The sequence below is a fragment of the Humulus lupulus genome, chromosome 3 (assembly GCF_963169125.1).
Source record: "Humulus lupulus chromosome 3, drHumLupu1.1, whole genome shotgun sequence".
NCBI classification, from domain to species: Eukaryota; Viridiplantae; Streptophyta; class Magnoliopsida; order Rosales; family Cannabaceae; genus Humulus; species Humulus lupulus.
Genome location: NC_084795.1, coordinates 279,569,906 through 279,594,613, shown reverse-complemented (window position 1 = coordinate 279,594,613; position 24,708 = coordinate 279,569,906). Strand labels below are relative to the sequence as shown.

The 24,708-nt window shown below is 34.4% G+C and overlaps 2 protein-coding genes across 4 annotated transcripts; one reads left to right on the top strand and one right to left on the bottom strand.

Moving 5' to 3' along the window:
• Positions 1-628: 628 nt before the first annotated feature.
• Positions 629-9,347, bottom strand: LOC133824571 (uncharacterized). 3 transcript variants are annotated; one of them, XM_062257495.1, is made up of 11 exons: positions 9,147-9,347; positions 7,735-8,311; positions 7,371-7,548; positions 7,047-7,272; positions 6,412-6,551; positions 4,574-4,863; positions 4,159-4,371; positions 3,580-4,068; positions 2,103-2,753; positions 1,227-1,757; positions 629-1,123 (listed from the first exon to the last, which is right to left on the bottom strand). In XM_062257495.1, the coding sequence occupies exons 2-11, from the start codon at positions 7,999-8,001 to the stop codon at positions 896-898; spliced, it is 3,213 nt and encodes a 1,070-aa protein (XP_062113479.1). In that variant the 5' UTR covers positions 8,002-8,311; positions 9,147-9,347; the 3' UTR covers positions 629-895. The 3 variants fall into 3 exon arrangements, with proteins under 3 accessions (XP_062113479.1, XP_062113477.1, XP_062113478.1); XM_062257493.1 differs by having other exon boundaries at positions 7,047-7,275; positions 9,147-9,346; XM_062257494.1 differs by having other exon boundaries at positions 629-1,120; positions 7,047-7,275; positions 9,147-9,346.
• Positions 9,348-18,584: 9,237 nt separating this feature from the next.
• On the top strand, positions 18,585-24,488 carry LOC133824570 (syntaxin-132). Its single transcript, XM_062257492.1, has 13 exons — positions 18,585-18,899; positions 19,770-19,877; positions 20,142-20,198; positions 20,856-20,904; positions 21,400-21,488; positions 21,568-21,641; positions 22,275-22,317; positions 22,397-22,457; positions 22,577-22,602; positions 22,684-22,761; positions 22,976-23,056; positions 23,840-23,905; positions 23,999-24,488. The coding sequence occupies exons 1-13, from the start codon at positions 18,882-18,884 to the stop codon at positions 24,170-24,172; spliced, it is 924 nt and encodes a 307-aa protein (XP_062113476.1). The 5' UTR covers positions 18,585-18,881; the 3' UTR covers positions 24,173-24,488.
• The last annotated feature ends 220 nt before the right edge of the window (positions 24,489-24,708 follow it).

Below are 24,708 nucleotides of genomic sequence, written 5' to 3'. Positions count from 1 at the left end.
ACAGAAGTGGCTTGACCATATTTGTCAGATAAAATGCCAACACAGCATTACCAAGTGAGATTTTTATTTGTTGTAGCTAGAAAAGTAATCACTGAAAGGCAACGTTGCTTATTCTGTTTTTGAAAAATTAATAATATTTTAATATGATTTATGTACTTTTGGCAACACAAAAAGTTGTTTGCCCTGTTGATGCTTTAAGTGACACACATTGTTTCATTAAATTATGTAAACAAATAGAAGTGTGGAATATTGTAGGATTTGCTTTCACTTATTGACAGAAGCAGATCCCAGTTCTTGTCATAACTAGAACAAAAGTCGTGACCAAAAATCAAACCTTCTTAAAAACCCCAATGTCATGAAAAAGAATATAAATTTAATGTTATAAAATATTATTATGATAATCCTAATTTTTGATTGTATCTAGTACTTGTACTTAATATACATGTTCATGTTTTTGAATTGAAAGTGTTCAATTATTTCAAATTGATAGTAAAATAATATCATCCCAAGAAAGAACTAAAACTAATATTTAATTTTACAACTCTTTCAAGTTGGTTAGAATGAGGTAAGGCTCAGAACTAAATCAAACAAGTTAAATGGATCATGTAAGTAAGTACACTAGCTGAAAAAGACTAAAAGAGTTTCTCCTCGTTTGGGAGCTATTATTAGATGAGGTGAAGTGAAAGTAAAAAATAAAAATAAAAAACTCTCCAATAACAATGACAACAATTAACTGCCACTGAAATTTTATGAAGATTAATGTACACTGACAGCCTCTGTACATTTAAATTTACAGAAGTGGATTTATCAATTAAATAAATTAAAAAGTAAACGATCCGCAGGAGCTATTACTACCTAACAAGTAACAAGGCTACATCAGAGATTTTATTTATTATCAAGATTGATTTTTGACAATTCTGACACTGCTGTAGAAACGCTTGAGATCCTTTATAGCCTTCTCCTCAATCTGAATTGAACGTATTGATGAGGGTGTGTCCACCTCTGGCTTGAACCAGCGGTTCATGGCGGGGGTGTCAGATGGCGAGCCCTGACCGGAAGTAACTGCGAATCCAGATACTTTCGTCTTTGGACTGTGGGAAAGACTTTGATGGTGTTTTCCCTTCTTGAGACAAGCAAACGAGGAGTACAACAAATCATTACTAGTAAATTTGACATGGCTAACTTTTCAGAATTGAAATTGAGAGGAGGGATAAAAACTCGGGTACCTGCTGCAATTGAATGTCCCTAAGGGACAGTCGAGAATGAAGAGGCGGTGTTCCTGATGACTGCCAAGGTGGTGTACTTCTTTCTCCATCGTGTGCCTGTGATGCCTGAGGCGAGACCATTGGTATGGGCTTGGAAGCCAAAAACGAACTCAACAGAATTTTACCCTCGGTTTTGCTGTCGCCAAGATCTTCCTCCTTGTCCTTGGTGCGATTTGGCTGAATCCCTTTAATTCTGCTTTGCTCACTTTGAATTTCACGAAGAGATGCAGGTCCTTTCGGAATTTTAGCCCCACCCCATGCAGGACCCTCTGTTTTGGGTGTTGGTGGAGGGGGAGCAACATCTTTCGGTGCATCATCAAGGGCACCACTCAAGAACATGGAGAGCCCTCCCTTCCTGTTCTTTTTCTTGGAAACCGTCATTGATGGACTCTTATTCTTTGGCAAATTTGACGTCTCCTGGACACAGAAACCTGACTCTTTCGTGGCTTGGCTCGTCAAAGTCATTTCAAACATATCACTCATATCTTCCTCCTACAAGAAGATGGAATTGCACTCATAAGTATACATTAATTAAAAGAAATATTTGGATTCCTAAGCTTTTACCAAGTAAATACAAATCAATAAGCAGTATGACAAGGTCAATCACTGAAATTAGTGAAAAATTCAAATATTTCAAAGTGATACTTAAATACATATATATATATTTATATATATTATATCATTTCATTAGAATACGGTAAGTATTATCTTAAACAAAAGCAAACATGGAATATCAATACTCATGTCAAGACACTAACCTGCAATTTTGTCAGCGCCTCTATACAAGTAATTATAACTTCATAAGCAAACCAACAAGGAGAATTCAAAAGAACCCACCTTGAGTTTTAAGGCCTGAGAGATTTCAACATTCAAGAAATCCTTAGCAGGTTTGGATACAACTTCGGTTCCAGAAACACTAGAGGCTGCCTCCATTTCTTCTGCCCTTTGTCTGCTCTTTTTCCTTTGTTTCTTTGCTTTTTTATTTCCTTTGCCATCTTGAAGAACTGAGGATGATGCATTTACCTGCTCGGTTATGACTGGTGCACCGAGCGCAGCAAGTGAGTTCTCAAGCACTGATCTTGTTTGAAGCTTTGCAATTTGTTGGTCATCGAGAAGATGTCCTTTTGATTGCTTTCCTTCCAGCATCTCAATCTGCTGCAACTTTTTCCTTAAAGCTCGAATTTGTTTATCTAGATCAAGATCATCTCTAGGCTGTAGAAAGGAATCCATTCTCGGGCATATTTCATTTTTTGAGGTGGATATATGGTAGTCTCGAGTCCTCTGGACCTCATTATCACTATCTTCCTCTTCACTATTAATGATAGCAGGAAAAGTAGCTGTTGGAGTTGGGAGACGACGGTAACTCCAAGATTCAGATGATCTCAGGTCCAACAAGTTTTCAAGTTTAGCTAAAATTTCCAGTGAAGCACTAGCAATAGCTTGTGAAGACACTGTAAAAATATAGTCAAGGTTGCGAATAACAATTTCCTGGAAGAAATAACGAAATAGCTTTCATAAGCAAACTATGAATTTTTCCTGTCCCCTCACTATACAATTATGTAGTAAAGAATTGTCATTAAATGCATAAGACAAAAAGAAAATGTTTCAACCATCATCTGTTTCTTTAAAAAAAAAAAAAAAAACTCCAACCATCACAACCTTCGACCCTTTTGCATCATTTTGAAGGACTACACTGAGGTATCATTTTCTGAAATAAAATTCAGCCATAACTTTGGCAAATACATCCCTAGGACCACTGCCCACCAGCAACACCTCAGTTAAAATGAAACAGATAGAATCTAAAATAAATCAGCCCTAGGCGAGTGAAGATCTCTAGAGGTGCTTCCAAACCATTCAACACTTATAAATCATGAAAATATTTCTTTCTAATTATATGAACCAGTCAAGCTGCCACCACAACCAGAATTCATTAGATCACCAATGTTACTTTTAAAAGAAATGTTAAACTATAACCAGTAAGGCTATTAGACTCAATGTAAGGTGTGCCTGTAGAAAGTGCAAGAGGGCAAGATACAATAAAAGTTTTTGCTGCAGTTATGTATTAGAGTTGGACTAAGCAAAATCAGGTAAATATAACAACTGCACAAACAAAACAAAAAACAGGTATAGAAGGTGACAAAGCATAATATTCTTAGTGGTAAATCACACCTTTCACATGTCACATGATTGATACGATATATACCACTGCAGTAAGCTATGATAATAATGTATTAATATTAATAAATAAATAAAAAGGCAATCTAATTCAAGACAATTACAAATCAGTAGTTTCTTAAGCAATTGAGGAGAATACCTCACAATACTTCCTCAAACCATCTGCATCAAGTGAGTCAGCAATTTCAACCATCTGAATAGCATTTCGTGGCTCCACTAGATTTTCTGCAGCCACTTTTTCACATAAACTTTTTAAGCTTGGTACAAGCACTTTCCCTGATTCCTCATCTGTACTAGGTAGTTGGTTACAAGATTCCATGTCATTAGTCATAAGATATTCATTAAACTCTTCTAGCTCATCGCTGACATTTGATTTCTGCTTCTCAGGATCTTTGGCCATATTGGGAGGATAGACAGGATGATAGAGAGAGCCAATGATCAACAGATGAGTTTCACCAACGGAAACTGAACTAGCCCGCTTTTGACCATGAAAACGAGTTGGCATAGGTGGTTTATCCCTGCCTGTCTTCCCATCCCACATGTAAACATCACCTGTTGCTGTGACTGCTGCGGTCCAGTATTTCCCGGCGGATACGTTTACAACGTTGTGTCCACATAGAGAATATAGCTAAAACAATAACTAGATATAATTAATAAGGCTTTTCTTCAAATGATAAGACAAAACCAACAAAGACAATAAGTATAGTCTAGTAAACACCTGTTGACATCTATGATCAGTATCTGAGGAGACCCAATAAAATAATGCACCATCATCAGTAAGAGCTGAGCTATGTACCATCCCTGCAGCTACAGCGACCACATGAAGCCGTTCCATACGATGAAACTTAAGAGCAGTACCCCCACCCTTCTTTAAGTTTCTAGCAATGACAACACGTTTTGGGGTAACCAATCGATGACCCCACGTGTAAACCTGCCACGCATGTCATGTGACTAATTTAGCCATCACTAATTCTCAACAGCATATAAGTAGTATAATTTTGCATGAAAACTCCAATAAATAATCCATAAGAACGACCTAGGCATCCACCTAGTTAGCACTGAATTGGGAAAGGATTTATACATAAAGCCCATGGTATAAAGACCCAATGAGTACTTTATCTGGTTAACGTTACCTCTCCATCACCTCCTAACACAAGTGTATGATACTTTGCAGCAGAAACTCCTGTGAAAACCTTTCCTTTCAAGGATTCAACCAATCTTGGGGTGTAATTTGATGCTGAATTCGATGTGCCATAACCAAGTTGACCTTCCCTGTTACACCCCCATGTAAACACCTCACCAGCCTCAGAAATAACAGCAGTGTGCTTATTTGCTGCAGCAACGGCCACAATTTTTGATCGAAGAGAACTCACTCTGCGAGGTGTGGGTTGTGTATCCACAGATGTGTAGCCAAGCTGACCCTCTGCATTAGCATGTGAAAAGGATCAGAGTCATTAATCAGCACAACATTGATGACTCAAACACAATTAGATCCATATTCCTTTTATCGATAACTTATAAATCAACAATAGAAAATGTTCGAACTTATGCACACTTGTCCATACTACATGTTTATGTTCTCTTTTCAGGAAAACTGTAGATGATTTAGGAAAATTCTGATAGTAAAAATTACCCAGATTTAGTGTGCTTCAATTATAAATGTTTTTGAATTAAGATAGCATCTTTCAGTTTTCTAGTTTATAATTCAGATTATCTTTCTGTTGCTAAGATGTTAAAGAAATATACCAGTCCTTTAGGTTTGTTTTTCTGAGAATTGATGCGCTGTCATTTGTAGTGGTGTTGAAGATAGAAGGCCCCATGGCTGGATTTTCTTATGAATTGCAGTAATATAGATTAATTGATGACCGATAAGCAAGGTGTGGTGTCTGAACAGTACAAGTTTATTTGGAACTCAGATGCTTCTTATAAAATCAAGGTTTTTGGACAGTTAGCAGCTCAAAAAAAAACATATCCTTACCAAGCTCTGCATCAAGGATGATATGGTATGAAAGAATCAAGAGAATGTGAATCATATTTTGTTCACTGTGAATTTCCCTCGTCTCTGTGGTCAAAGTGTATGTAAGAGTTTAGAATTCCAAGTTGTAATGATTTAATGGTTCAAGATTTTGTTGGGGATGTACTAAAAAACAAAAGAAAATTTTGAATTGTTGAGTGATAGTTATTATGTGGACAGTTAGGGGGGAAAGAAATGACAAGATTTTTCAAAATAGAAGGAATTCTAGCATTTATTGGAAATGGGCTGCTCCTTTCTTAAGGTTTTTGGATGCCGGTGCGGCAGCTTGGAATAAGATCTGACACACTTAAAAAACCTTCAGAAAAATTGTCCTTACCAAACTCTTCTTCCAGGATGGTGTATTCTTTGTACAAAAGAATCTGAGAGTGAATCGCATTTTTGTTCATTGTAAATTTAGCTTGTCTCTGCAATCGAAGTCTCTGTTAAGAATTTTGAAAGGAGGTGAGTTATTCCAATAAGTTGTTATAATTTTAAAGTTCGTGATTTTGTTGGGAGTACAATCAAAAACAAAAACATCTTTGAAATTGTAAGGGCTGATATGAGGCAGATTGGTTGGAAAGAAATGAGAGGATTTTTCAAGATCAAGAGAACTCTTTCTTTCTTTCTTTCTTTCTTCTAGAAAATGATTAAGGTATGGGCTGCAGTTTGGCTTAAAAGTGTGAAATAATTTAGTCTTTCCCCTTATTCTGATATTTTGCGAGAGTGGGAGGTTCTGATGTAATCTGTTTCTATTTTATGTGGTTGGTCCTTCTGCTTTCTATTCCTTTCAGGTGGTTTTTGTTTTAGATAAGTTTGATTTGAAGGATTTTTGTTCCACTTAGGCCATTTCAATTTTTTATTTTCAACATATAGCCATTAGTATTGTTTCATGCATATTAATCAAACATTAGTTGCAAATTCTGTATCTTCAAAATCTCAAATCCCCATATAATTTACCTCTGTTGGATCCCCAGGTGAACACTTCACCACCTTCGGTAGAAACAACAGTGTGATGTTTAGCTGCTGCAACAGCCTTCACCCGGCGGGACCCTAAACCAGAAATCACTTGGCGCGGTGTAATAACTGCAGCTTGACCGCTGCAAAGATAACAACAAGATACATCTCAAATAACAAATTAAAACTGAGAAAGTTAAAACGGCCACAGCTTGAAATTTTCAGGCAATACTTTTTTCAACTTCAACAATGGCATATGGTTGAAATCGACATTAAAATTATGTAGAATTTAGGAAAATCAAATTAGGATTGTTTCTATCAAAAGATTTTTCGTAGTACTCGTCAGAATAAATCACACATTCACCTTTATTAAACAAACATACAAAAAGTCACACATTCAGCGTCGTTCATGCATCAACATGTTGTGTACAAGAACACATTCCAAAGATTGATTTTGTTACAATTACAGATACATGGAAAGAAAGTGAAAAACAAGTGCCATAGTTCAAATACTTTCAGTACACCCAACAAATAATGTGGCTACTATATCATTGAATGACAGAACCAAATGAAAAAATATATTATCAATAAAACTTGATTCTAATTCCATAAACAAACAATGTATTAGCCTCCTCTACCTGTGTATATCAAAATCAGGGTGCCCAAGCCGGCCCCCTCTACCAAATCCCCAAGTGAAGACTTCTCCTCGAGCAGTTACTGCTACACTGTGAAACTTGGCAGCAGAAACCAACTTGATCAGTGAGTCATGAAGCGAGTCAACCTTGCAAGGCAACTTCTGTAGATGTGCATTTCCAGTTCCAAGTTGATAGTTAACACCACTTCCCCAACTGAAGACCTCAGTCACTACTGAAGGCAATGATAACAACTTGACTTATTCACAGTAATATTCAGAAACAAAACAATAAGATCCCTTAAAACATGCAAAGTATAGTAAAGTATACCTGAATTACGTCCACTTCCTACAACCTGTGATAAAGGCCCAGATAAAAGATCGACTGGTGTTCGAGATTTAGAATCCTCCAAAGTAATAGAAGCACCAGACTGTAGAAGGACACTTGCCACGGCTAGATGGCCAAAATGAAGCGCCCGATGAAGGCTACTCCATCCTGATTCCCCATCCTGAAATATGTGATAAGACATATGGCGTAAGACAAGAAACCTTCGCGCAAAACTATCCAGTTTGCATGTTCTCTATGTAATACCCACAACCCAATAAATGTGATGCCTTACAAAAGCAAAACAAATTTACACATTCCCTTTTAAATACATAAGCAATAATGTAATCCATGGAGCAGAGTGACAAACCCTAGCGTCCGAGTCAGCACCAGCTTCGATAAGCCGTTTAACGATGGGAATATGATTTCTCCAAGTCGCAATATGAAGAGGAGTCAGACCAAATACACTTCTTGCATTAATATTAACCCCATTCTTCTTCACCAGTGCTAATGCAGAATCCACATCAGCCAAGGAGCCCTCTTGCACAGCATGCCATAGATCTTTGTGAGATCCATTAGAGACAATTTTGCGACCTGACGTCTGCTTTCGCCCTTGGGGTGAATCTAGAACCTCCATAATTATATAAGGATGGCTTCAGTTGCTTAACAAATAAATATTCCAGCACCAAACACTGTCGTTGACAAGAATCTGAAAAATTCTACCAAATACTATATCTTTTAACTGAGTTGAATATGTCTATTCCATATTGAAGTTGATTTTCCAATCCAAATCAAAGATCATGAGTACAGATGCATGATCACATTAACAAGCTAAAGTAGCACAGTCATCATCGCCAGCTATGCAGAAACAAACCAGGTTCAGCATCTATCAAAAGCCCCCACCATTCTTCAAGTACCATAAAGAAAACTCAACAGATTAAGCAACACTGCAGTTTGCAAGTTCTTAGTCAGTTAAATAGTTATAATGACGACTATAAATAAGCCAAAATATATATAATAAATCAACACAAGGAATTATACATCTGATTAGAAAGTTAGAACAATGATAGCTCAAGTTCTGCTACTGATACATAGAATACTATAGGAAGATCAAATTTTGCATAAGAAATAATAATATACAGCCCCAATTAAAACTATTACATTCCCATCCCCAGAATGGAACCCTACCCTCTTGCTAAAAATCATGAGACACTCTAATACCTCCCACTCCCACACACGCACCAGCCCATGAATTGGAACGTTATATTGATTGGTATTCTTTTTCGAAGCAATAAACAGTCAATAATGTGTAACTATAATTATAACAGTTAATTAAAGTAAGCAATGTCAACGCATGTTCTTCCATATAATGCTTAGTTCTATAAAGAGAGACCGAGAGATAACCAACTTTAGATTAAATAAATCAGAAATACCAATGCCCTCGATAAAATCGACTTGAAAGAACACGTACAACAGAAAAATTTGAACTTTATATCAAACTATCTCCCAAATCTGAAAATTTGATGAAAAAAAGCAACCACGTATTTACTTGAAATCAGAAATGCCCTCATCCATCGAATCATTGAAACCAAATTATGAAATTCTGATTTCGAAACCCAAATAAAAAATTTAAAACATTGCAAATGGAGCCACGAAAAATTCACCAAACAAACAACAAAACAAAAACAATAACTGTTTAATACACAAATTTATAGGCAAGTGGAAATGATATAAACCGAATCCGTATAATTTAAAAAGAAAAAATAAACAAAATTGAATCACCTGAGAGATTTGATGCGAGAAACAGAGAAGTGGTGGGAGAAAGCGTAGACAAGAACAGGCATTTAAGTTGGTGATTTTGCCTTTGAGAAAGAGGAAGAATCGAACCCAAGCAAGAATATACCTTGGGAGAAGCGAAGAAGAAAACGCATCAGATACAGAAACGGAGCATTTTAAGTTGAAGGGCAGTTTGGGGATTTTGCAACCTCAGCAAGAGAGTTGGGTCTGAATTCGCTTCCCAAGGTTCAGTGCTACATTGTTTGTGAGCGTAACACGTGGCGCTAACTTAGGCAGACGTGTTGGTCGGAAAATCCAACATGTTCAGCCAAGTGATCAACTAATATTGGAGTGGTAACACTTAAAAATAATAATTTTTTATTTAATTAATTAAAAATGTGAAAATTAAACATAGTGTTTAATAATTTTATTTTTATTTATTATTTTTAAAAAATTTAATTAAAATTTATTAAATTTTGAAAGTAAAAAATTTTCACTTTTTAAATTTTTTTTAAATAGTTTTTGACTTTTTTTTTCTTATATTCTTCAAATCAAAATTTCATTTTATATTATTAAACAAAAAATAAAAATAAAAATTATCAAATACATTTATTATTTTTTATTTTTAAAAATAAAAAACAAAATAGTTACCAAATATATTTTTATTTTTTAAAAACAAAAACAAAAATAATATTTCTATTTTTGTGTTTAAAAAATTCAAAAACAAAAATTTTACCAAACACAACCATTATTGTTACTTTTTGAGATATTATCAGCCATATTACCCAAAAAATTTCAAAAGTTGTAATTTAATAATCAATTTTTTTGTTTGCGGTAATGATACATAATTCTATCATTTTTGTGTATACGATAGTACTCGTCGTTAACTGCATTTATGTATCTACGTATCACATTTTTATTAATCTAATTAGTAGTGATAATACCCAATTTTTTTCAAAAGTTACACTTTATTGCCTATATTTTTTTGAGGTAATACATAAATCTATAATTTTGGTACAACCTTTAGTTCTCACTGCTAAGTATCCACGTGGCACATATGGATTTTGGGATGATTTTAAACTAAATTATTTAAATATTATAAAAATCATTTTCAAATTTTAAAAATGTAAAAGATTATTAAAAAATAATTACTGATATGGATTTTTTTGATGATTTTGAGTTTCAATTTTAATTTTGGTTGTTTCGAATTTGTAAATTTTAGTTTTATTAATTAGTTTTTAATAATTTTTTAGATTTTTTTAAATTTAAAATAATTTTTATAGTATTTAAAGAATTTAGGGATATTAGTAGCGATAATACTCAAATCCTTTCAAAAGTTACACTTTTTTTATGAAACTTTATGAATGATTTAAGTATTATCACCGCTAATATCTCTTACTTTTTTTTCTCGATTAAAAATATGTGTTGTTTTTTTTTTCAAAGTAATTATCAATTATTATTGGATGAAGGGAAAATAATAGTTTGACCTCTATGTTTTTTCTAAATACGTGATCGGAGTTTGTCTTTTTCCTAAATACGTGATCGGAGTTTGTCTTTTTCCTAAATACGTGATCAACCTTAATATTTTGTTAAATGACAATTCGGACCATGTATTTTATATAATAGATCAAAATAGTATTCTATATGTAATTTTGGTCAAAAGATTATAAATATAATCTTATAATTGAAAATATTTTGAAAAAATTAAGGTATTATTTTATTTTATTTTATAAAATATAAAATTTGAATTATCATTTAATAAAACACATAAGTTGAGCACGTACAAAGTCAAAATAGCATTTTCCTTTCTATCAATTTGCATGAACGTGATTGTAATTTTGTGAGGGTCTGTTTGCAGGATGTTGGTCAGTTGGTCAGTTGGTGGGGAAAGAAAAAGAAAAATATTTTTTAAAATAAAAAATTATGTATGGTAAGGAATTAAAAAAGGTGTCAAAAGAAAATGACTTTTTAATTTTTTTTTTTAGTTTTTCAAGAAAATTATTGACGAATGAAAAAAATTTTAAAAAAATTAGTATGGAATTTTATAATTTTTTTCGCAAACAATTTATGTGTATGCTTTTTTTATTTGTATGGGTGGCAAACAAAAAAAATTATTTTAAAGTAGATTTAAAAAATTCAAATTTCGAATACTTTTTTTCCACTCGCATCAACATAGACTTAATATCTATATTTAATCTTCTTAAAACTTAATAGTTTAAAGTAACCTATTTGTTAACATATGGACAAAAGAAAATAAAAGGATAAGACATAATAATTTTTTGGCTTATTTGGAGCAAAAATTGCCAATCTAACTCATTTTTTGCACTTAGTTCTTACCTTCAATTTTTTTGCATTTAAATTCACATCCTCTTAAATGGTTAGCATAGTTAGTCATTTTCACATTTTCATCGAATTTTAATGGCAATAATTATTTGTAACACTTAAATATTTATATAAAAAATTTAACGACAATAATACTTAGGTAGTTATAATGTGATAACTATTTATGGTAAGGACTGACGATCACATCAAATTAACTACTTAGCTTTAAACTATATATTTTTTAAATTTTAAATTATCAATAATTTCAAAAAAATAAAAATAAAGGTTATTTTTTTAGTGATTATGAAAAAAAATAGTTGACTTTTAAACTTTTTTAATATTTGTAAAATAGATTTTTCATAATTTTTAAAATATTTAATAAATTAAATAAGACTTAGGCCAATAAGGTGCTACACCAAATTAACTACTTAGGTATTATTAAAGTCAAAATTTTCACATAGGTTTTAAAGATGCTATTTTGATGCAAAATCGGTGATGTTTCGATGCTATTGCGATGCAATCATGAAAACTTGTGTTTTTGGCCAAAACAATGCTTTTTCAATGCAAAATCGATGGTGTTTTGATGCTTTTACGATGCAATCATGAAAACTTGATTTTTGGCCAAAACGATATTTTTTATGCAAAATCGATATTTTTTCGATGCAAAATCGATAGTGTTTCGATGCTTTTGCAATACAATCATGAAAACTTAATTTTTGGCCAAAACGATGCTTTTTCGATGCAATTTTGATGCTCTACACTGAAATTTGACGAAAACTTTTGAAGTTCATATATTTTTACTCAAGTATCCGTTTTTGATGATTTTTTAAAAATTTTAGTATTTTTGCGAGATCTACAATATTAGATCATGTAAAATCTTAAATTGCATGTAGTTTATAAAATTTTGATAATTGCATTATGAATCATTAAAACATAAAAAAAAAATTGAAGAGAAAGATTCGATGGAGTGCTTCAATGGTGAAGGAAGGTGGTGGCGCTAATGGAGAGGATGGTGGTAATGTCGGTGACAGCGTGGGGAGGTGGTGCTCTGCCGCCATGGGGAGGTTGTGGTGGCCTTGAGTGATGGAGAAGGGAGAGAGAGAGAAATGTGTGTGATGTTGAATCTGATCTTCTTAGGTCTACTTTTAAATAAAATGGGTATTTTTGTCCAAAATATGGTAGGGGCACATTAGTGGGAGGAATCTTTATGTTGTCATATTAAAAAAAATTCACTTATGCATATAACATGAAATTTCGCTTCTCTAACTAGACCAAATCGAGTACACATATATATTAGGGAAATTTGACTTTTGATGCATAAAAGGGGGTCCTGTGTCAAAAATACCCTATCACTTTGCAGGTCTCATTTTGGTCTTATTGTTTACCCTACTTTCCAAAATAACCCTGTCATTTTTTCCCCACACTCTCTCTCTATTCTCTCTCTCACTCTCGGTCCCAAAGCCAAAAAATCATCCAAACCCACATTTGAACTGTCGGAACCCAACAAAATCGGAGAAGGAGAAGCACTCATTGTCGAAGAAGGAAATCCATCGGAACCCACATGCCTGTGATCAGAGAAGGCACTGGAGAAGCACCCAGAGAAACACCAGAGGATCAGAGTAGGCGAAGGTGAGGGATTTTCTTTTTAATCTGCAATGTCTGGTTTTGTTCTTGATTTTTGTTCATAGGATAGATCGGAGCTGGAAAATACAGAGATCTGGGTTTTTTTTTTTTTAATTTTGACCCACCTCGATAGAAATCGATAGGCCTCAATGATATGACCTCGATTAGCCTCAACAAAGATAGAAAATAGTGAGGGGTTAGAGTACCTCGATAGTATGGGTTTTTTTTTTTTTTTTTAATTTTGACCCACCTCAATAGAAATCGATAGGCATCGATGATATGACCTCGATAGGCCTCGACTAGCCTCGAAAAAGATAGATAATAGTGAGGGGTTAGAGTACCTCAATAGCATCTGTTAGGTTATGTTTTTTATTGTGCCTCGATAGAATTAGGTAAATTCTGATTTTGTCTGTGCCTTCAATAGGCCTCGATAGAATTAGGTATATTTTGATTTTACATGTGCCTCGATAGGCCTCGACAGGTCTCGATAATAATGGTCAGCATCAAATATTGTGTGAGACCTCGACAAGCCTCGATAGTTATCTGCCTTTTGATTTTTTTTTACCTCGATGGGCCTCAACATGCCTCGATGGTCCTCGATGTTTACCAAACTATTTAAAATTGTATTTTTAATAGTTTGGCAAGATTTCTTAAAAATATATTACTAACATTTTTTTTTCCTTCAGATGTCTGACCTTATTGTATCGTTGGAGAAGCACTTTTCTGGTCGTGTCACTTATAGGGGTAGTGCTTACTTGGATACCCTTATAGAGAAGTTTAGGAGGCATGGACTTATTAAATTTCTTGTGAGCAAGTGTGTTGTAACGCCCTGGTTACCCCAGAACAGTTACGGTGAACCGGAAATTTGACTCATTGCATGAGTCCTTTGGTTAAAAACGTGTTCTAAGTGTTATTAACAAGTTAAGATGAAAACCAGTAAAAAGGAAATGATATGTTTTATTTTATATATAAATCTTTTCATGGGCCCACAAGAACATTTACAAGTTATTTACAACTCAAAAAGGTAATTACTGTTCCAAAATTATAAACCCGCCGACCTAAGCAGCAAAAATAGGGTAAACCCCCTAGTTCCTCTGAGAACTCCTTGGCCGCGGTAGTCAAGCGGCCGCATATGTACACATCACCACCTAAGCTCTCCACTCAAGGCTGGGTGAGCTTTTCTTTTCCTTTACCTGCACCACATAGCACCCATGAGCCAAGGCCCAACAAGAAAACATAGCATTATATGTAAACATTATCAAATGATTATCATTATAATCACACTGAGCTTAAAGCTTTCAAAGTGAATATCACTTGAGGTCCTGATGAACCATACTGAGTGACTGACAGGCAAGTCACTAATTCAAATGGAAGAGTGGCTGCTAAGTAAGCCACTAGCCTTCAACAGGTTCTGGTAAACCATAATGAGTGACTGACAAGCATGTCACTGTTTCAAGTGGGAAAGTGGCTGCTAGGTAAGCCACTAGCCTCCAAGCGCTTATATTAATCATCGACCTTGAGGTCGGTCTGGCATTAACACTATTTGAGTCATTCAATGCAGATAGTTGATTAGATCTAATCTTTATTGGCTTGCGTTAAACACGCTAAGACCGTTCTGACTAATGAGTCAGTGCAACGTGACCAGTGCCCAGTACCACTGCCGAACCTGATTAATAAGTCACAGCTTCACAGTTGATACTAGCACCTTTGCCAAATCTGACTAATGAATCAGTACCATGCACAAGTGAGTAGCATTTGCTAAGCATTCAATATTCAGTCCATGTTCATATTTATACAACCAACATGCTTCATGAATAACCATGCATGTCACGTGTGGGGTGCATTTTTCTTACCTCTGGTTCGAGCTAGAATGAATAAAAGAACGACACCTGAGAACGATCAACATTTTGGTCCTTTAGCGGTTACCTGGTCATAACCAATTATGGGATTCCATCAATAAAATGAATAATAAAAGGTTCCCAAACCAAAACTTAGCCTCCGAGACATCAAACACTACTCAACCGGGTAGTAGGTTCGACCCCGAGGCCTAAGGCTTGAATCCCCAAGCTAAAAACACTTTTTTGCCCAAAAAGCCACTAAGGGCTGCGGCCCTCCACAGCTGCGCCGCGGCGCGCCCCTCAAACAGAGGTTGCCTCACCCTGACAAGCACCATGGGCCGCGGCTCACCTATGCCATGCCGCGGCTCATTACGCATATCAGCCCAGAAACCAGCACGCACCAGCTCGACATCCCCTGCGTTTTCCCTTGGAACCAGCTCTTCAAACCAATCCAAAACACCAACCTAACACTCAATTCAACCCCTAAACTTCATCTACAACTCACCCTCATCAAAACCCAAGTAAAACATCAACCTAACTCCCATTAATTCCAACTATCCACCAAAGAATTACAAGCTGAAAACTCAAAGCTAAAACAGAGTATGACCAGAAACCAATGGCTAAAACTCACCTCAAATCCGAGCTTAGACCTCCTTCAATGGCTGAACCAAGTCTACAAACCCAGCCCCTTGATTTCCCAGCTTGAAACCTCACTTTCAGCTCAAAAACTCCAAAGGATAAATGAGAGAAATGGATGTACGGGATGGAGAAGGAAGACCCTGTTTTGCTCTGTTTTGTTCTATATGCTTCTACAGCCAACTTAAAGGTCATATAAATCCAACCAAATGACCTAAATGCCCCTAGGTCACTTAAGGCTTCTAAAATCATTTCAAGGGTAAAATTGATATATTCCACTTATCCTGTTAATCATAATTAACGCTTCCCAATTCCCGCTAATCTCAATATTCTCAAACACTAATAATTCATATCCTGTTACCCTTTAATGCCCGGTAACACTCTAATCATTAAAACACCCCGAGGCTCACCCCGAGCCCCGAGCTTAAGCCTGTTATGACCAAACCGATATTTAACATACCATGATCGTCTCATGCTGAATGGCTCGAACAAGCCCACATCATAATGTGATCTCAAAATATATCACCAACATGCATACAAATAAACAATTTACCCTTAACGGGCCAAATTACCGTCACACCCCTGTAATTAGAAATATGGACTCACATGCATGCATTTCACATCATATTATAATATAATCCACATATACATGCATTTTATCAATTAATAACATAATTAAGCAAGTATGGCCCTCCCGGCCTACTATTCACGCCTTAAAACCATAACGGAGAATTCGGGGCATTACATGTGTACTTTATTGTATATAGTAATCTCGAACATTCCAGATCACATTTTTTTTCTTTCCCCTCAATCTCTAACCACAATCAGGATCCTTGCAGGTAATGTACCATACATCAATACCAGATTTCTTCATCATGAACTCAAAATTATTCTTCATCGCAAATATGACTGCTTTGGTTTTCAATTCAAGCTCGTTCTAAAAGAACTTGCCAATGTGCAATTCTCCTGAAACTTTGCTGGTTGAGGAGTGATGTTGATGTGAGGCCTCTATATCCTCTTTGGTGAACATGGGAGCACTCCATGTTCTACAATCTTCACCTAAGTCCAATGGAGAACTCCATCTAAAACTATCATCGGTTCTACTTGGACCTGGACAACTACTGCTGGTCCCAGGTGTTTGCCGATCTTCTATTATGCGCTCTTCAACTACCATAACATCTGAACTCTGCGTTGGCAAATCTGCCCTAATATATGGCCCACCAACATCAGCTGCATCAACAACATGATCGTCATTGACATAAGGATCGTAGCCATAGGGATCGTACTCCGCTGTGTCATGAAAATTTGGTGAATCTCTAACCGGGATATCATCATGGACTATGACGTCTGGATTTGTCTCGGGAACAAATGTCTCAACCTCACTTTGAGTTCCTTTGAAACCATGACATGGGGGAGAAATGTTCTCTTCAAATCGAACTTCTTCATTAACGCTGGGAGAGGCCGATGCATTTCTTATATCTCCCTTCTTAACCAATGTTACACATAGAGGAATCAACTTCTCTACAGATTTCTATGTTAACCCAATGAATGCACGCACATGCCTATCATTTTTTACATTGGTAGGTTTGACGAATTGTGAGAGGCATGTGTACGGGACGTCAAGTTTCAAGTCATACACACATTTATCCACTTCAAGATCATCGTACAGAATGTCAAGCAGTTGCTCATACGTCACACCCTTCTCCAAAGGCAGAACTTGATTTTCAGCATCCTTGAAAATCCAATCCCTATTTTCTAGTTCCCAAACACCATTGAATACAACAAATATGGAAACAGTCGAATCTGTATAAAAAAAAACAATAAACTAGGTCAAAAATTAAAACTATAACATAAAATAACAAAAAATCTATTTCTATCGAGTACAATTGAGGCCAATCAAGGTCTATCGAGTACAATCAATGCAAACAATCCAATGTAATTCTTATGACCTATCAAGGTCTATCGAGGACAGTCGAGGCACATCGAGACAGCCGAAAAACCCATAAAACAACCCTAGAAAAGAACGAAAATCCATTCTGACGGTGAAAAATTACAATAAAACATGAAGACATATACACATATGTTCGAAATAGCACAAACAATGTAGATAGACAAGTTTCCTCACTACATATAACAAATATATACTTACCCATATAATTTTTGCCACTAGATCCAAAAGAGAATCCAAAATGAAGTTCCTTGGCTTAAAATGATTTACAACTTGCTCCTAGATCTGAAATCTAAAATGAGCTAAAAAATTAATATAAATTAAGATAATGATAGCTATCTTTGTGTATGAGAGCTTAGAGAGGGAAAACGTGAGAGATAGAAAATGAGAAGACAATAGGAGAAAAAAGAGTTAAACCTATGTGAGGGTATTTTGGGAATGAAAGAGAATACTAAAATAAAAATGTGACGTTTTTTTAGCTTGATATTATTTTGACATAGGACCCTTTTATGCATCAAAAATCAAATTTGTCATTTAGTTCCATTAAGGCATTAACCATATAAATAAGGGTAGGTAACTATTTGGTACCCTGTGTTTTTACAAAGTATCATTTTAGTACCTCTGTTTTCAATAATGCTCATACGATACCCTGTATTTTAAAATCGTACATATTTGATACCCTAAACTCAAATTTAATTAATAAAATTTTATCAATTTAATCAAACTACTGTCAATTATGTAAGTTTCAAATTTAAATTTAATTACTTAATTACATATAACTGATGACAGTTTGATCATATTGACAAAATTTTATCTATCAAATCTGAGTTTAGGATATCAAATATGTATAATTTTAAAATACAGATACCATATGAGCATTATTAAAAACAGATGGTACCAAAATAATATTTTGAAAAAATATAAGGTATTAAATAAGTAAATTCCCTATAAATAATAATCATCAAATATGTTACTTTAAAAAAATAACCCATGTCAATTTTTTCCTTGGTTTCTTAAAAAAAAAAAAAAAATCTTAGTGCTGAAAAATAAGTTTTCAAAACTTAAAAATAATAATTAAAAAGAGGAAAGAAAACAAAAGCTTTGCTGCTTTCACGGTCGGTCTCCAATCTATCTGTCTCTTTCTTGGTTGGGTGGTTCCAACATTCGAACAGGGAAGCCACGTTGTTTCCCTTTCCTTCCCTTCCTTCTCTGCTGGAAACCCTAACCTGGCCTGGTTTTCTTTTCACCTTAATTCACTTTCCTTCAATCGAAAACCAGGTCGTTTACAATCCGAGCAAGCACTTGCATAGACATTTTCCTTCCTTAATTTCATAAACAACATTGATCTTCCAATTTCGGTAGCTGCCTTCGACAATGAACGACCTCCTATCGGTAAATTCTTCTCCTTTTTTGTTGTTGTCGTGTTATTGTTCTGTGTCGTTGATTGGATTCAGTCTTTCATTTTTTTTAAATTGCTTTGTTTGGACGTGTTTGGAGCCTTTCTTGTTCAAATTTTGTCTTGATCTGGCCTGTTTTGGATATCTGTGTAAATTTATTGGATCTGTAGTTTAGTGAAATTGAAAATTTAATTGTTTGGTTATCGAATTTTATTGTTTTTTTTTGTTTAGAGAGCAGAGAATTATTGTATTTGAACATTTTTGAATAATTTTGCAAGCTGTGATGACTCTGATCATTCAGTAATTATGATTGAACAAAAATGGTGGTATAAATTTTGATCACTGAGTAATCTGGAGAGCTGAAATTTGCTGAGAATTAAATTTTTATAATCAATTAGCTATTAGAATGTTTTTTCCGGATTTTAAATTTTCTTGTTAAACCCCCTTTGGCTACATTGTTGTGACTTTTTTTTATATTGCTGTTTCATTAAATAATTTGCAAAGAGGAAAACCAATACAATATATAGAGCATGAAAATCAGAATTGATTGGTCCATCTCACCTTTGAACAAGAAACTTGGGCAACAAGAAAAAGAGAGATTCTAATAACAAAATGACAAAATTTAATTATGAGATTCTCTCCCCTCTCTTTGTTTGGTTGGTAAATTAGTTAAAGCGGAGACTAATAGGTCGATTAAAGAGTTTACTGATGTTCTGATGAGAAGAAAGTGGTCGACAAAATGAGTATATGCTTTTACAACTACACTACATTTCGTTTATACGTATAAGCATAGAGCAGTGTGCTAAAAATTGATGTAATTCAAATAAGTCTCTTAAAGTCCTGTGCTTTAATTTAATGACTGCAGGATTCTTTTGAGATCCCACGGGGTCAGGCATCTAGGGATGGAGATATTGAACTAGGGACGCAAGCTCCCATGAATGGAGATCAAGGACTGGAGAGTTTCTTCAAAAAGGTAATTTTTTTATTCTATTATATATATATATATTTAAATATTCACCTATTGGCCTAGGTCATCGTATAAGCCTGGGCAATGTTAGTTTCTTCTATTCATTCCCCCCCCCTCTTTTAATTTTGACTTTTTGCAATAAAAGTGTGTATCTAAAATGTGATGTTGTATGTTTTATTTCTTCTTCTTCCTTGTTTCTGATTTCCTTTTAACACTGACCTTACTATGATCTCTCTCTCTTTCTTTTTTTCCATTTCTTTTCTTTTAAAGGTTCAGGAGATTGAGAAACAAAATGACAAACTGGATAAGCTACTCAAAAAATTACAGGTATTTATTGAAGACCTGATATACACATACCATTGCCACAATATATATATATATATATACATATACCATACCTATTTATTAACACGAAAATAAGGCATTTATTTGGAATTTGTTGAATTCATATAATAAGAATAGAATTATGAAAGTTATCTTATTATTTCTTAACTTGATTTTGTTTGCTAAACTCCGTTACAAACATTTCTTTTAGATAGTTATAATTTGTTATTCAGCTTGGTTTCTTTTTCCAAAGTTTTGTAAATTGTAGCTTGTTTATGTACTCGATTATTTATATTTCATTTCATGGTGAAAGAAGCAATCTAGACCTGATAAGGTGTTCACTGTCCATGTCTTACTCTCTTAAACATGTCACTAATTTATTTAAAGGACATCCTCTCAAGTACTAGAAATCTCATATACATAGATGATCAAATGTAAGTTGTCATGATTACACAACAAAAAACTGCAATGTATTGTCTAGTAGAGTCAGCTCGGCATTTTTGTTCACCAGAACAACATACATAAAGCAGTGGGGCTACCTGATATAGCATATATGATTTTAGAATGCCAGTTTTTTGCTGATGCTCTGCTGGCATAAAATATCATGTATTTTTTTTAATCAATTTGAGATGATTTAATTAATATCTAATCTTTCTGTAGGATGCACACGAGGAGTCCAAGGCCGTTACCAAGGCTCCTGCCATGAAAGGTAACGAAACCTTGTAGTCTAAGTATCAATTAAATTTTGAAATTTTATGCTATTTATGCCTTGTATATCATGTTTTATTAATATAAAATGATGATAATTTGTCATCTTTAATATTAATATATAATCTGTCTTCTATTCTATCATTCCTTATTAGAAAACATAAGAGTAATTCTGATGATATCTAATTAATAACAACCTGTGTTTGGACAACACTGATCTGTAAATTGTGTGTGTCAAACAAGTAAACCAATTTATGAATCATTTACTCAGTTCTTTTTTAATGCATCCATAGTTTCTTTCTTTATTGATTTGAGAGAGAGTTGGGTGCTTTGTCCGTGAAGAAAGACACCATACACATGACTGCTGTAAATAAACACTTTTTTTTTTGTGTGGGATTTCAACTGGTGATTTCTACTTAAGCCTTTGATGCTTCTCTCTGACTTTAGTCGTTGATTTCTCTCTTTTAAAACTAACAACTACATTAACTGTTTGAAGCAATCAAGCAACGAATGGAGAAGGATGTTGATGAAGTTGGAAAGATTGCTCGATCAGTGAAGTCAAAAATCGAAGAACTTGACCGAGAGGTAAAACATGTTGCTGCTTTTATGAAATTTCTTTTTAAATTAAGGTCACTAATTTGGTTTGCTTCACTTTTGGCTCTAGAATTTAGCAAATAGACAGAAGCCAGGTTGTGGAAAGGGCACAGGTGTAGATCGGTCAAGAACGTCGACAACTCTGTAAGTTGCCCTCTAAAATTGCCTTTTTTATGTTTTCATTCACTTAGAATCAGAGATGACGGCCATTAGATTGTGAGATCACCAAAGTTGTCTGCCAAAAAAAAATCTTGGTGGAGAAATACATTTACATAATGAATTTTCAGTACTTGGCATATTGTTCTGCATTTATGTCTTAATAGTCTTATGCATGCAACAATTTCCAGATTATACCTTACAGCAGAAATGATTTAGTTGGGTGCTGTATTTCGGACGTTTCCAAACTGATTTGTGGCTAAAGCGAAATAATAATAATAACAACTTTATTTAGAGCTTTTTTGAAGTCAATGAGGTTTTGTACAGTCTTGTTGTGTTAAATTCACTTATTTTTTTAAGCTCTTTGCATATTATGGTAAACAAGTAGAGGACAAATAATTAGTAAATTGATCAAATGAGTCATGCCAGAGTTCAAGGGGCCTTTGTAATTTCTTGGCAGCTTTTGAACTTTTAAAAAAAAAAAAGGCTAATAGGATTTCATGTCCTTGCTTTAAATATCGTTCTCTATATATACCCAACATATCATCAGGAGGTGTACTTTTTCAGCATATAGAATTCTGAATATCAACCAAATTTGGCTGTCAACCATTTTTGTTGCAGGTCCCTGAAAAAGAAACTGAAGGACAAGATGGCTGAGTTTCAGGTATGGAAGATAAGCACCTTTTATTGAATTGGTTTCTTTCCTATCTTGTTCCTTTGTCATTCTAAATATGTTTTTTCAGACTTTAAGGGAAAACATCCATCAAGAATATCGAGAAGTTGTTGAGAGACGTGTTTTTACAGGTTAAGAAATCTTCTGATGTTGCTTTAAAGCTGCTATTATTTCTGCAACCTGATTTGTGATTTTTCATGATATATCTTAATACAATTTTCTCCTTTTCTGATGGTTTTCATGGTCACAGTAACGGGCACAAGAGCTGACGAACAGGTGAAGCATTATGCAGCCTTAATCATAAATATTTATCATATCATTCAAAGTTCATTTCTAATCTCTTAATAATGTATACAGACGATTGAACGATTAATTGAGACAGGAGATAGCGAACAAATATTCCAGAAGGCAATCCAGGAACAGGGTCGAGGCCAGGTGTGTCACTTTCTCCTTCTTTTGCTCAATTTCCTTACCAATCTCCTCCAAACAAGTTCTAACTTATGGAACTCTTTTTTTGGGGTCAAGTATCAATAAATTATATTGGCTTGACTTCAAATCAATTTACTGAAATTGGTCGCCACCTAATGATTAGCAAGTAGTCAAGATCAAGTTATCCACACCTGAATTTTATTGAACATAATGGTTGCAGATAATGGATACCCTTGCAGAAATTCAAGAGCGCCATGATGCTGTGAGAGATGTCGAGAAAAAACTTCTCGATCTACAACAGGTATTTATAAACTTTTTGAAGTGATACATACCAAATCATTGAGGATGTCATTTTGCGTTATAATACAGCACACAACCTAGGCTTTCAGAGTTTTAAAGTCAACTTAGTTGGCATATCACACTTCAACTTTTAGTTCTTGGTTCCTAAGATCTCTTACTAAAATCTGAGCTTATCGTCAATTAGTTCACAGAGCCCATTTTTGTCATATTTTGGTTGGTGTTAAGCCAATCAGATGGCCTGAAAAAGATGCTCAGGGTCAGGGCTGGTCTTTGTAGCCAAGTAAACCACTTGGAGTTACAGTAGCAATTTTTTTTTCATTAAGAAACGATAATTATGTAATATATAGAAATAAAAAATTACAAAAAACGTTAACTCATCATCTTAAGTTACAGCCAAAAAAGAGAAAAAGAGAAAAAGAGAAAAGTTTGAATCTTTAGTATTAAAAATCCATAGAGCCACTCACAATTTGACCCTATTCCAAATGTATGACCAATACTCCTCCAGGCCATCAAAAGTTCTGTTCTTTCTTTCTTTCTTTCAATCCATAGTGCATTTATAATGTAGCATTTTAGAGGTCCTTAACTCATCAATGGCATATTAAAGCTTGCAGCATCTATTAAGAATGTACTCAAACGGGATACCCTGGAATGAAAGGGCATTTTAGATTGTACCAACTACAAAGAGGGCATTCACTGTTTTGATTCAGAAGCTAAATTATGTTGGTTATGTGTAAATATATATATATATATGTGTGTGTGAGAGAGATTTTCATATTTTATGTAGATATTCCTTGATATGGCGGTGTTGGTGGAGGCACAAGGGGATTTGCTCGACAACATAGAATCACAGGTACACAATCTTGAAAGAATTCTACAATATGGAATCTCAATCCATGGATGACAGATTTGGTTGGATAATCTAATCATGCAATATTTCTCGCAGGTTTCGAGCGCCGTGGATCACGTGCATCAAGGAAATACCGCTCTTCAAAGGGCCAAGTCGCTACAGAAGAATTCAAGAAAATGGATGTGCATTGCAATCTTAATCCTTCTTATCATTGTTGTGATCATCGTTGTGGCAGTCCTCAAACCATGGAGCAAAAATAATGGTGCATAAATCCTCATGATTATTCGTAAGATATTAACGTAACAAAGCTGCATTGAGTGTGCTCTTTTGCTGGGCTGCTGCTACCTGTTCGTGTGAGTTGTGCTCCTTTTCCAAATCGGCTTCCAGTTACTTTGTGGTGATGAGTGAAAATGTAAGATTTTTTTTTTTTTTAAATCTTTAAATAAACTTGTATGACTATATATTCTTTAGGAAGCAAAATATCATCATGTGAGTTGAGATGATTTTTTTTTCTTTCTTTTCTTTACATGTTATCTTTTGTGAAAAATCATTTAATGTCAAATATATTGTTGGCTATTCTCGACCAGTGGGTTTTGCCTTACATTAATTGAAACGGGGTTGGAAAACCTAATATTTGATCCAGTCCAATCTAATTTAGTTTTAAAATAAAATCAAATTCAGATTATTTTGAATGGATTTTAATTTTGAACCTGATTTTTAATATTTACTTAAAAACATCTAATGTAATATAAAAAAATTAAACATCACCCTTCATTTAGTAGCAATAAATTCGTCAACATTACTAG

Excerpts from the sequence above, each read along its gene's own strand:
- LOC133824571 (XM_062257493.1), bottom strand. The coding sequence starts at position 8,001 with ATGGAGGTTCTAGATTCACCCCAAGGGCGAAAGCAGACGTCAGGTCGC. Across the intron at positions 7,549-7,734 it reads GTGCTGACTCGGACGCTAGG|GATGGGGAATCAGGATGGAG; the intron begins GTTTGTCACTCT and ends CACATATTTCAG. Across the intron at positions 4,864-6,411 it reads CACCTGGGGATCCAACAGAG|AGGGTCAGCTTGGCTACACA; the intron begins GTAAATTATATG and ends ATGCTAATGCAG.
- LOC133824570 (XM_062257492.1), top strand. Across the intron at positions 20,905-21,399 it reads CAAGGCTCCTGCCATGAAAG|CAATCAAGCAACGAATGGAG; the intron begins GTAACGAAACCT and ends AACTGTTTGAAG. Across the intron at positions 22,318-22,396 it reads ACAAGATGGCTGAGTTTCAG|ACTTTAAGGGAAAACATCCA; the intron begins GTATGGAAGATA and ends ATGTTTTTTCAG.